Source organism: Sceloporus occidentalis, unplaced genomic scaffold (genome assembly GCF_023333645.1).
Source record: "Sceloporus occidentalis isolate IW3139 unplaced genomic scaffold, rSceOcc1.0.p SCAF_3, whole genome shotgun sequence".
Classification (NCBI taxonomy): Eukaryota; Metazoa; Chordata; class Lepidosauria; order Squamata; family Phrynosomatidae; genus Sceloporus; species Sceloporus occidentalis.
Window position 1 is genome coordinate 21,983,560 of NW_028316983.1, and position 13,630 is coordinate 21,997,189.

A 13,630-nucleotide genomic window follows, 5' to 3' on the forward strand; every position below is an offset into this window, starting at 1 on the left:
TCCATTTGCTTACTTGTACATTTTACCTTTAAACAAATTTGATTAGGTTCTCAGTAGGTTTGAGCAGGGTCAAAAAGACTGCTTTTTTGAAAGCTTGGTATGTTGAAATTTCATGCCCATCTATGTTCATTGTAAAAGTATGAAATGTAGAGTGCAATTCTACTTGGCCAGGATGGTCAAAAGACAGCTGAGTTCACATGGCTCAAGCTGTATTGACTCCAAACTCTTCTGATCCTTGGGACAACCATTGCCCTAGCTGTGGCTGAGTCAGTGGGGTGGAGGAGGTTTGGAACCAGTGCAACTCAGCTCCTCCTCTTCTCCACCCCACTTTTGACTTTTCTGTCAGCAGACCACAACCATTCTACATTTGCTACTGAGTTCCAAATGCATAACTAAGTAACATCTCCTGGGCCAGTCCCCCAAACTCACCTTAACTGCCAGTAGTTACATAAAGCAAAGGTCTGTTCAGCTGCTGATCAGTGCAGATCTATCTCCCTCCTGCCAGTGAGTGGGACTGTGACAATCAGAAGCAGGACCTCATCATAATTTCTCATTGCAGCCTCACTTACTGATGGAAGAGGGTTGAAAATATCCTCCTCCTTGCTTTAGGATGGCAACTGAACAAATTTATTTCATTTGATGTGGCTGCTGGCTATTAAGGTGGGTTGAGGGGCAATAGTGTTTTGGCAATAGTGCCATCATGTGTTCAGCCAGATCTTCATGTAGGGACAGTATTGAATGGGTGATGGTATTGCTTCAAATAACCAGGCCCCAAGCTATCTGGGCTTTAAAGATCAAGGCCAGCACTCTTGAATTAAATAGAATTGTAATACAGCCATCTTTTTAACTGTACTTTAGAGAAACCTGGTGTTCATTAAATGTTTATCAAAGGCTTCATAATGGGGACATTACCTGAAAGAAAGCTTACCTATTTTCCACTGCAGTTGAGACACGGATGTGTGTTGGTGTGTTCTAGGTTGTGTTAATAAAGGGCTGTGATGCTTCACATGTGCTTTATATGTGTTTTAGAACATGTGCCAAAAATGTTTTGTAATGCATTGGAAAATATGTAGGACTTCCTCAGCAGATGAGTCAGTTCTTAAAAGCTTTTCTAAAGGAAGAATGCTTGAATAATGGATATAATATGTGTATATATGCAATTGTGCCTCTTATAGTGCAAATTATACCAAGCACATGACATTATGGATGTGCAGTTAAATTTTATATCATTTTGGGGAAACTGAAAAATGGTAATCAGAAAAGTGAAATGCAGACTTATCCAAATAAGGTTGGATGCATGCACATGAGTACTATTTTACAGAGCTTGGGAAAGTTACTTTTTGAGCTACAGTTTCCTGATAACCTCAGACAGCATGGCCAGATGAATTTAAAAAAAAGTAAGTTGGACCCTTAAAAGTAACATTTCAATTCTCTTCTATTGTGTGACAATATTGTGCATATAATTTTGCTGCTGCATATTGTGAGTCAAAGGAAAATGGAGCATTCAGTGGAGACTGTGATTTGACTGATGTCAATGTTGCACAAAGGGATCCCAAACAAGTCCTGGTGGGCAGGTTCCTGAGAAGACAGCTACTGATTCCCTTAAGAAAAGCCCGAAGAAAAAGAAGCCAGACAGCCCCAGATTAGGACACAACACATTTAGCAAACTGTTTAGGCATAAGGTTGGTATGGCAGAGAGCAGAACAGAACCCTGAATGGCAACAGATGAGATTTAAGATGGCCATCCCTGGATGGAAAACTATAATGATCATGCTTAATAAAAATAAAAAATCTATTTAATATATCCCTCTCTAAAGTCAGATGAGGGTAGTGCCTCAATTTTGGAGTCTAGAAAAATGTCCATCAAGTAACATCTGTGAATTCAGGGTTCAGAGGAAATTTGGGGGAGTCCCATTGATCACAACATAACAATCATGTCCTGTGTCATTTTAATAAGTCTCTTCCTAACTAACAATGCCCATGTTGCCATTAACCAGAACTTTAGATGTGACAATGAATTATTAAAGTGCCATTAAACACTGTCCTTTTAAAGAATTTACATAATACATCCAAAATGCTCAAACTATTTCACATTCTGCATATTAATAATCTTTACAAAAAATTGCATCGCAGTAATTATCCTCAAACTGCAAAATCAAGACTGTCCTGGGCCCTGAAATTTCAGCATCAGACCCTGAAATCTAGGGACAAGTCCTTGTGATGTTGTGGGGAAAAGGCTGCTTTTTGCAAGGTTCATCCCTGGTGATGCCAGTAAGAATGATACATTAAGCATCAACCATGGTGCAGAGAGTATGTCATTCATACAATAAATGTCAAGTCTAGCCAATGTGGAAACTACAGTCTGCCCTTCATATTCTCAGGGGATCCATTCCGGAGCACCCCCCATGTAGGCTTGCCATATCCCACCTGTGGGCGGGACTTTCCCGGTTTTGGGCGGGTCCGCACGGTCCCGCCCCGGGTTGGCCCTGCCCCCGGGATTTCCCCCGCCCCGGGCTTTGTTGCAAAGTCTGCAACAGCGGTGGCGGGGGAAAGAGAGAGAGGCCTCTGTAGGCCTCTCTCCTTTGGTGGGGGGGGCTTCCCTCCCCTCTTTGGCTCTACTGGAGCCGAGGGAGGGAAAGAAGCCTCGCCTGCCGAGGCCAGACTTCTTTCCCCGCCTGAGCTTCGCCGGCAAAAATGGAGCCCAGGCGGGGGGGAAAAAGCCTCCCTGAGGAGAGGATTCTTTCTCCGCCTGGGCTCCATCCTTGGTGAGAACGGAGCCCAGGTGGAGAAGGAATCCTCCCCTCAGCGAGGATTCTTTTCCCGCTTGGGCTCCGCTGGCAAAAACAGAGCCCGGGGGGGAAAAGAAAGCCTCCCTGAGGGGAGGATTCCTTCTCTGCCTGGACTCCGTCCTTGGTGAGAATGGGGCCGAGGCGGAAAAGGAATACTCCCCTCAGCAAGGATTCTTTTCCCCCTGGACTCCGTTGGCAAAAACGGAGCCCAGGGGAAAAAGAAAGCCTCCCTGGGGGCGGATTCCTTCTCCACTTGGGCTCCGTCCTTGCTGAGAACAGAGCCCAGGCAGAAAAGGAATCCTCCCCTCAGCGAGGCTCTTTTTCAAATGTAGGACCCCCCAAAAAAGGTCCTACATTTGAAAATTTTGTCCTACATTTGTCCCGGTTTGGAGGTCCGGACTAATGGCAACCCTACCCCCATGGATAGGGAAAAATGTGAAACCTCAAGTCCCATTGTTCTTAATGGTGGGCATGATGGGTACTCCACCACTAATGTGGCTGCATGCACACACACTCATTGAAAGCAATGGGGCTTGCCATCTGCAGACATCTGAATCTGCAGATGGCAAGCCTGCAGATATCAAGAGTCACACTATACTCACACACAACTGTCAAGGCAGTGCTCTTGTCCTGAGATTCCTCCACCTCAAAAGAGTACTGCGGCCCTGAGATCTGGGAACTCTAACCAAAGAAAATGGGCTTGAGAACATGAATGGGTTTCCACTCATTTTAGCAGTGTTTGCATCAAGAAAATTACTGGTGGAGTATAATTATTGGATTTGATCTAGAGAGATGTGTGAGTACAGGAGAAAGTGATGTGTCTGCTTTTTCAGTCTTATGATTCTCTTCCTCTCTGCTGCTTTACCCACCCAGCAGATAGCTTTGAATAATGCTTACCTCCCACTGAGTGTAAAGCAGAAAACATGCTGCAGATTTGTTCCTGATAATCTCTTTAGCAGTGCATCTGTCTGGTTTGTTCCTAGATTGCTCCTGGGCATTCAACAGGTAGACTGCATGCTTGTGTGAAAATCTGTGCAAGGAACATACATTTACACTGCATTGACCCCACCAATAAAAATACTTTGTAATGTTTTGCTAAGAATTCCCTGTTGATTTCTGCAAGAGAATATGAGTGATGGTGGTTTGGATTTTGTGTGTGTGTGTGTGTGTGTGTGCCAGGAAAAAAGAAGTAGCATTCTGCTTCCGAGCTGTTCATAGTGTTTCTTTCTAACATATTGACGAACCTCCTGTAAACTCTTGGTATATTGCCCAACAGCAAAACACTTGACAATGGGCTTTTGTGATACCATAGCATTTTAGAGTTGGAAGCCATCTTAAGGGCATCTACTTCACCCCACATATACACCCAGGCCAGTAATCTTGTAACCAGAACATCCCTGATAGTGTGGACCATCAACCTCTATTTCAATATTGCCAGCAAAGGAAAGCCCACTATTTTTCAATATCTGAAGACAGCTAATTATGTGATTGAATCCATATTATGGTAGGAATCTATGGAGCAGACCCTGCCGTGGTAAATAAGTAAAGAATTGAAAATGAATACATACTTTATGTTGCAGTACTTAATTCTGATTATAGGACTGGAATAAATATATATAATTCTAGCTATAGCCTCCTTAGATATTTTACTCAATTTGCATGTTAAATCAATATTTTCATTCATTGCTAAGTGGAAAATTAGAGGGAAAGAATTGTGGCATTATATCATGAAGAATGCATAGAGACAAAGACTCTTAAGCTCTGCAATGAAAATGAAATTGATTTCTGAGTGCAGGAATTTTGCTCAGATGCCCACATGAAATTTGTAGGGGTAGGAGGTATACATCATAATACATATACTGCTTCTGAATATGAATTAGTGATGGGAAAGACACTACTGCTGCTTTAGTGTGTGATGATATTATTGTCGTTGATCTACATTCCCCAAAAGAAGAATAAACTGTAATCTTCAATTGTAGTTATAACTGCTGGATGTTATTCTTGCCAAGAAAGGTTTCACCAGCGTGCTAGTGTGCCAGATGATGGTCCAGTGGGCATTTAGGTCAGGGGCAGATCTGTGCCTGGCAATGGCTAACTGTATTGTGCAGCCAGGCAAAACCCATTGCACAAGGAAGTACTGGATACCTCCTTGTGCAGTGCTTATGTTTGGGAAAAACTTAGTTAGTCCAGCATAAGTCACTACAAGGATTCTAGCCTATGACTATAGTCATAATCGTGATGGTTTTTTGTTAGCTGCCTTTGAATCCACTTTGACTCATGGTGATCCTATGACTGGGATATCTCCATGATCCCCTATTCTCAACCTCTCTGCTCAGGTCCTTCAGGTTTAGGCCTATACCACCCTTGTTGAGACTAGCCATCGGCCATGTGGTCTTCCTTGCTTTCTACTGGCCTCTATCTTTCCCAGAATTATTGTCTTTTCTAATGAGTCACGCTTCTCATGATATGGCCAAGGTACAACAGCCTCAGTTTTGTCATCTTGGCTTCCAGGAAATGTTCAGGTTTGATTTGTTTTAGGACCCAATTGTTTGACTTATTGGCCATCCACGGTATCTTCAGCACTCTTCTCCAGCATCACATCTCAAATGAATTGATTTTCTTCTTACCAGCTTTCTTCACTATCCAGCTCTCACATCCACACATGGTAATGGAGAATCCTGACTTTAGTATTCAGTTGTATATGTTTATATTTTAGGATCTTGTTTAGTTCTTTCATAGCTGCCCTCATCATTCTTAATCTTATTCTGATTTCTTGACTGAAGTCTCCATTCTGTTAGTTTGATCCAAAGTATGGGAACATTTTAACTATTTTGATTTCCTTGTTATGTAGACTGAATTTATGCAAATCGCCCATGGTCATTATTTTTGTTTCCTTCATGTCCAGCAGTAAGCCTGCTTTTGCTTCTTTAACTTTCCTTAGTAATTATTACAAGTCTATGATGCACTCTGCTAGTAGCATGGAGTCATCTGCATATCTTAGATTGTTGATGTACCTGTAAATAAATGATTGAAAATAGTTCACAGTCACTTATGACAAAGTAGATAGGAGTAAGATCAGGGTAGGGAAATTATGTTCTCCACAATAGTTTTGGATGGGTGGGTGGGCGGTGAGATAGAAAAGCTGGCAGGCAGACAGTCAGATGGGGAAATAGGCAGTCAGAGAGATGAGTCAGGGTTTCAGATGATCTGAAGAGTTACAGTTATAGTCTGCTCCTTCTCTTCATATTTAACTAGGTTATGAAAGCCTGAATGGGGTTTTAGTTAGACCCCCTTCTAGTGAGGAGGATCAGAAAGACATGTATCTCACAAGAGAGGCAAACTTTTCTGTACAATTTGAATGTTACAAAATAGCATGGAGAAGAGGAACTATCAGTCCAGCCATGCTTCTTGTTCTATTTGTATCTCATAATATTGGATGAGGGGACATTGTTTTAAGTCTTACTTCATATTTTTTAAAAACATGGAAAACAGGAAACTCCAGTAATCAGTGCTACCTACCCTTGTCACATCTCATAATTCTTCAAGTCAATGTCATTATCTGTCTTCCCTCCCCAAGATAACACTTTGTTTCAGATTACAGTCAGGCAATACCTTTATCAAAACCAGCTAAAATGCCACATAAAGTGTGCAAGCTTTCAAATTCTCTAGAACCTTTTATCCAACTCGGTGGTTCTAAAATTAAGGTGTGAAATTAAAATCAGGAAAATTGAAAAACTTGGCCATATATTGGTACTAATAAAGGTATTGTCCAGTTGTGGATTTTTCTTTCTTTCACCCATGGACCAATCTAACTCCCTTTGTTTTTTGTATTTATGTTAAATTCTAACTGAAGGTTACTATCACTGCAATAACAGATGTAGCTGGATAAATGGCATTGTTGCACTGGGATTGCACAAGGTGTTAACAAGTTTGTATGCAAAACTTACAATGGAAATTTTTAAAAGCCTACCACAATTTCAAAAACAAAAAATTCTATACAGTCACTAAAATAACTTGATGGTGGACCTGGAAAAGTTATGGAAGTTGTCACTTCACCAATTTTCACCTCAATAATAACATGATAGATAATACTTTCCCACAGGATGTAACTTTTAAGCATAAGATAAGTAACAACAGATTGATTTTGTTTTCCAAAGAGTCTGGCACATCATGTGAGTTCATACAACCATTTTCTCTTGGTGGCTGACACAATGATGACGTTCTAGGAGGCTCACAAGAATTGCTTGAGGCCAACAGTACCCCACCATCACCATGATTCCACACAAGTGTTATTGAGAGGTCTACTGCATATGATTTGTTGCTGTCATGTGCCTTCAAGTCATTCCTAACGTATGGCAACCCTAAGATGAACCTCTCATGGGGTTTTCTGGGGCTGAGTGTCCAATTCACCCAAGGTCACCATTCGGTTTCCATGGCCAATCAGGTAATCAAACCCTAATCTCCAGAGTCATAGTCCAATGCTCAGACTACTATACCACACTGGCTCTGTTGTAACTGGTAGCTGTAAGGACTAGTTGGCAGTAGTAGCTTTATATTCCATGAATTTGTCAAACCCTTGTAAATCTATCAAAGGTTGGTGGCTCACATTTTGTGCTAGTGGATTCCATAGTTTAACGGTGTACTTTGTGAAGATGTATGTCTTTTGACTATCCTGAATCTTCCACACCATAACTTCATGGTATGACCTTGTGTTTTAGTATTATTAGTATTATTTTCCCTGGCCATTTTATCCACATCATCATAAGCTGCCCCCATCCCTCCATATTGATCATTTATGTGTAGTTTCAGGTTCCAATTTACCACATATTATGAAACCTTCATTATTATTGGGTCACAATATCAGCAGGCCCAACATGTGGTGACATAAATAGCGCATCCACCACAATGCAACTTCCAACGTAGAGTGGCTCCATCAGGTCAAACACCATGTAAGAATGATTGTGTAAACTTACTCATATTGGATCTTTGAAAGTAATCCCATAGTGCTACTAGTGGTATTGGAATATAATTCCCCCAGTGACTTGTATGCATGTGTTTCCCCTGTTTTAGGTAAAGAAAGATGCCCAACAGACTGAAGATACCAAAGTGAGTAAAACTGTTGAGAAACATACATACATAAGTTTTGCTTATCTATTACATGTAAGGCTGCTACAGTTTTTAGTCTAAGCAATAATGAGATCAAGAGTTGGATTGCCATGATGACATCTTCATCCTTGCTTTAACATAACTCATTTAAACCTTGCAGTTTGTGAATATGAATGTGGGAGTGAACTGTTCTCAGTAAGATAACGTGTATTTATTGATACATTTAATTTGTACTCCATATTTCTCTTCAAAGAGAGGACGCACGGCATCTGAGAAATAAAATCAAAGAAGTACAGTTAAACACATGGTGCAAAGAGATCTTGTAGCACCTTTGAGATTAACTGTACAGAAAAAAATGTAGCATAAGCTTTTGTAGATTCAATTTAATTCATTGGATGCAAATCTATGAAGGTTTAACGCTACAACTTCTTCTGCACAGTCTCAAAGGTGCTACAAGATCTCTTTGCATACTGATATTCCAGACTAACATGCCTATATCTCTAAGTTAAATACATGGGCCTCTTTTATGCTACAGAGTTATAGCACTTTGATATCACTTTAACTGACATGGTATTTTCCTATGGAATTCCTATGGAATTCTAGGGCATTTGACGTGTTGTGGCAAGAGCTCTCTGGCAGAGAATTCTAAATACCTCATGAAACTATTACAGGACTCTACAAGGTGGAGCCATGGTAGTTACAGTGGTGTTGAAAAAAAACTGCTATATTTCAGTGGCTCTGCTGTTGGAGTGTGGTGCATGTGCACCTCACCAAGTGACACACATCAGTGTGCTTACCATCCATCTCAAGACACACTGGCCACCAACTCAACTCACCTGCCTGTGTTTCGTATTTCTCTCTCTCTCTCAATATCCTTTCCATCCCAAAAGATGTGCCTAGTTAGAAGCAACCAGCAACCATGGTTTGTGAGATGCAGGGAGATTCATTCAGGGCAACAGAATCATCATTATAATCTCTTGTTCATAATTCTACGTCTTGCAGCTGTGGAGCTGCTTTTGGTCAACTGCAAATAACAAGCTCTTAAAGATAGAAGAGGGAGAGTGCGCGTGGTTGTGTGGGTACTTTATTCTCTGGTATAAATCAACATGCTGCAAATGCAGGAAGTCCTTGGTTAACTGAACAGAACCAGGAAATTAGATAAACTGCTCACAGCATAATATGCATATTTACATTAGAGCAAATATGCAAATAAAGGTCATTGCCCAGGGCTGCAGTCTTCTTAAACTAGGTTTTTTTATTCAAACTAATTTAATCGCACTAAGCTTGTTTATCACCACTGGCTTTAGCTGAGGAGTATTCTTAGCACAGTTTTCATGACACAAGAAACACCCATCTTAGATTTCATATACTGTATATACTCATGCACAGTGGCCCTCCTCATACACTGGGGATCCTTCTGGATCCCCCCATAAGGGAAAATCTGCCTATGATCAAGCCCCAATGAAAATAATGGGGCGCATGCATGTGGTGGAGCCCTGGTGGCACAGTGGTTAAATGCCTGTACTGCAGCCACTCACTCAAAACCATACGTTCAATACCAGCAGAAGGGCTCAAGCTCAACTCAGGCTTGCATCCTTCCAAGGTCGTTAAAATGAGTACCCAGATTGTTGGGGGCAATTGGCTTACAGTTGTAAACCACTTAGACACTGCTAGTTCAGTATGAAGCAATATATAAATGAAGCTGTTTGTTTGTTTGTGGCAGCGTGGTGTGTGTGTACCATTGTTTTACTCCCCGTGCGGCTTCCGCATAAGCTGGAAGCCATGTAAAATGTGTTTGCACATGGTGCGGGTGCACTGTATAAGTCTAGAAATTTTAGTCAAAAAACCTGGATCGACTTATTCATAGGTCAATGTAAATACAGCATGCCCACACCATACGCAGACTCGCCATATGCAAACTCAAGGTCAGGTGGACAGCAAGCCCTGGCCTTCTTAATGGTGTGTGCACCCACAGCACACAGCCATTAAAATCAATGGGACTTGAGGTCCAGCAGTATTTCCCTTATGCAGCAGGGATCCCCCACTTAAAACAAGAGTCCACTGTACTGTACTTTAACTCTTATAAAAAAAAAAGGAAACCATCCCTGGTGAAAGGCAAGAGTGTAATGTGTCCTGGAAGCACTGATCCTCCCCTCATCTATCCAACCTTTAGGGTGAGCCCAAACAGTTATGCCTGCCAGAATGTTGTAAGTTCTTTGAAATCGTTTCCCTTCACTTCATCATATGGATCCTTTGTTGCATGCCCCTAAGCTTTACTATCAACTTCTCCATGGGTCATATCAAAATCCATAATTTTGGCCCTTGACTTATGCATGAGGTTGACTTATAGTCAAGTTGTGAAGGTGACAATGTGACATTTCCAAAATCTCTCAAAATCTTTCACTCCTTTTTACTGTGTGCCACCTCTGCCACCACTTATGTGAAGGTAAGACTCACTCACCCAACTATTTTTCTGTGATGGCAACATAATGTGTCTTTTTATCCCACTGCTGCTAACAGTATTGTGACAGCTACCTCCCTAGCTGCCACCAAATTGCATGACGAGACCCTCAAAGTCAGGTTCCTTGCTTGAGTGATTTCCACACTTTTCCTTTACCTCTGGGCCACTCTATAAGAAGACAGGGCACTCACTATTTCATGTTTTGAGCAATAAAAGTATTATTAATCCCAAGTAGTGTTTGATTTATAGTTTCTTATAATCCCTCAAGCGGCCACATGTTGAACCAAACTTCATTTTATGAAGATTCTTTCCATTGCAAATAGCCTGTATTCTTAGCTATACCCTGATCATTACATTGGTAATGCTGAAAATCTTTAAAATTCATCTGTGGATTTACATCTTCTTTTCTTCATGTGCCTTTTAGATTACTGAGCAGCCTGCCACCACCACAACTATTGTGAAAACAGAAATAACCATTCCTCCACCACAGGAAAATCTAGCAGCAAAACAAAGCACAAAAGCTCCTGAACCTCCAGTTCAGCAACCAGCAGCAGCAACGGTGGTGATCACCAATGAAACTCCAAAAGAGGTGACAAAGGAGAGATCTTCGTCGACACCCACACCCCTAAGTAAATTCTTTCGGAAGAAGGTAAGTGGGATTTCAGTACAAGATTCAGGACAAATCAAAGGAGAGTTATGGATAGGAATTTGGACAGCTTCATGGGACAAATTGTGAGGCCAGTGTGGTGGTGTGGTTTGAGCGTTGGGCTACAGCTCAGGAGACCAGGGTATGATTACCTTCTCGAGCATAAAAACCCACTGGATGAGCTTGGGCAAGTCACGCTCTCTCAGCCTCAGAGGATGAAAATGGCAAATCCCATCTGAATAAACTTGCCAAGAAAACCATTTGATAGTTTTGCCTTAGGGTCACCATAAGTCAAAAAATGACTTGGAGGCACAAAAGAACATCAACATAGGACAAATTGAAAGATAAAGCTATCAGTGGCCACTAGTCATGATAGTTCTATATTCCTTCAAGAACCAGATGCAGTATAAATAATAAATAATAAAATAAAACTTTTATTTATATCCTGCTTTTCTGTGGCAAGACAATCAAAGTGGCTTACAACACATTAAAATCCACATTTACAAATTTGTGTCCCAAATTTCCCCCCCCCCCCTTAAAAAAGGATTCAACAAGTTACAATTAAAACATCTATTAAAAACACAATAAAAAATACATCGAGTGAGGAAAATGTGAGGTCAATCTAACACAGGGTTTTCTGGTGCTGAGAATATGTGGCTTGCCCAAGGTCACCCAGTTGGCTTCCATGGCCAAGTAGGGAATCAAACCCTGGTCTCTAGGATCATAGTCCAATGGTCAAACAACTACACTACACTGGCTGTATCGTTCACTAGAAAGGAGGTGAATACAGTATATATCATAAATAAAACAAAGGAAAATACAGACAGCCAAAATAAAGCTGCTTTAAGTCACTTTGGAGGTATGGTGTTTCAATGATGCATGCGTCCTAAGAGTCTGGAAGCTGCACCAAAGCTGCACTCCACTCCTTAGGACTGGAGCGTGGCTTTGGTGCAGCTTCTGAACTCTTAGGATGCAGGTATCATTGACACACCGTACCTCCAAAGTGACTCGAAGCAGCTTTATAAGAAAAAGAAAGAAAGTCAAATTGAGCCCTAATATCAGCATGAGAGGTGGTTTCATTTTTAATTTTCATGGTGATGATAATAATGATGATAATGATTCAAATCAAGAAATAACCATCAATTAGGTTTCCTGGGTGACTGAACATCCCACGTTTTCTGTGAACACAGTGATGTCTGGTATTTCCCTCCAGGATACAGGTCTTATCACAAGTGAAATTAAATCCTTTGCTTGAACATAGTGTGAGAAGCAAAATGTGTGTGGGCTACAGCTGTAGCAGTAGGGGTAATATGATCCTCCTACCCAGTACTGTTTTTTCTTTGAGAAAATGAAGTCCTGGAAGACAGTTTCTGCTGTATTATTAACTATGGATTTTGGTTTAGAAAGTGAATCAACACATGCAGCTAAATAAGTGGTGACTGCAGCAGGGCCGGCTCTAGGTATTTTGCCACCCAAGGCGATAAATATTTTGGCATCCCTGTCACCCCTCATAATTATTTTTACCCCTTGATTTCCAAATTTGTTAAAGCTAAACATGACATAAAAGTTAGGTTCCAGTCTCTTGTCATAGTACTGTACTGAGAATTAGTAAAAAAGCCAATTGGGTTTTTACAGTTTAGAGACTTTTTTTTATTGCTGAGATATTTGGAATGGAAACTAATGCACACATATTCCTTTTGCAAGCTGGAAGCATTATTCATTCTAATGATGTGGAAAAAATCTGGATCTCATCCCCATGAATTTGTGGGGTGTGGTGGTGGACCCCTAAAAACTAAAAACCTTCACCCAAGGGGCAAAAAACGGGGTCACAAGGAAGAGAAGAAAACCAGTGGGGTCACCAGGTGAGAGGCCCAGGGCTGCTGCCACACTGCAGAATTAATGCAGTTTGACACCACTTTAGCTGCCCTTGGCTCCCACAGTGACCAGCTATCCTAACCGCAAAGGAGGACAAGGCACTGCAAAATGTAAGGCTTTCAAGTAAAATAGAGTACATGACCAAGGAAAAGCTGAAACCCCTCATATAAATATACATTCATGCTTCTTAGTGATGCTCAAAAGGGAGGACATTTTTGGAATTCCTCCTGGACAGAAGACTGAAAAGTAAGATATACCCCAGAAAAAGAGGACATCTGGTCATCTTGCTGGTTCCATGCTATGGAGCCCTGGGATTTGTAGTTTGTTGTGGCTCCACTGCTCTCTGACTGAGAAAGCGAAATCTCCTCCAAAAATCCAAATCCCAGGATTCCAGAGCAGTTAAAGTGGTATCAAATTGCATTATTTCTGCAGTGTAGATGCAGCCTATGAAACAAGGATGGGAATAGCTCCAGAGCAAGAAAGAAAAGACACATAGTAGGCACAGCCACCAAGAGTGGGCAAGCCACACTCTCTCAGCCTCAGAGGAAGGCCATAGCAAAGCTTCTCTGAACTCATATTACCAAGAAAACCCCATGATAGGTTTGCCTCAGGGCAGGGCAGACCTCCTCCTCTTCCAGGACATGTCCTCCATTCCAACCTTCTGTCCAGGAGGTTTTTTAAAACTTTCTCCATTTTGAGCATGACTAAGAAGCATGCATTTACATTTCTAGGAGTGTTTGGAGCTTTTCTTGA

General features: G+C 41.3%; 1 protein-coding gene across 4 annotated transcripts in view; it reads left to right on the forward strand.

Moving 5' to 3' along the window:
• BCAS1 (brain enriched myelin associated protein 1) overlaps window positions 1-13,630 on the forward strand; it is a 69,014-nt gene that overhangs the window by 39,755 nt on the left and 15,629 nt on the right. For 3 of the 4 annotated variants that reach the window (XM_089513798.1, XM_089513799.1, XM_089513801.1), the window contains exons 6-8: window positions 1,548-1,682; window positions 7,860-7,895; window positions 10,781-11,005. In XM_089513798.1, coding sequence (XP_089369924.1) covers window positions 1,548-1,682; window positions 7,860-7,895; window positions 10,781-11,005 — 396 coding nt within the window. The remainder of the gene's footprint in view (window positions 1-1,547; window positions 1,683-7,859; window positions 7,896-10,780; window positions 11,006-13,630) is intronic. The other variant, XM_089513800.1, reaches the window with a different exon arrangement.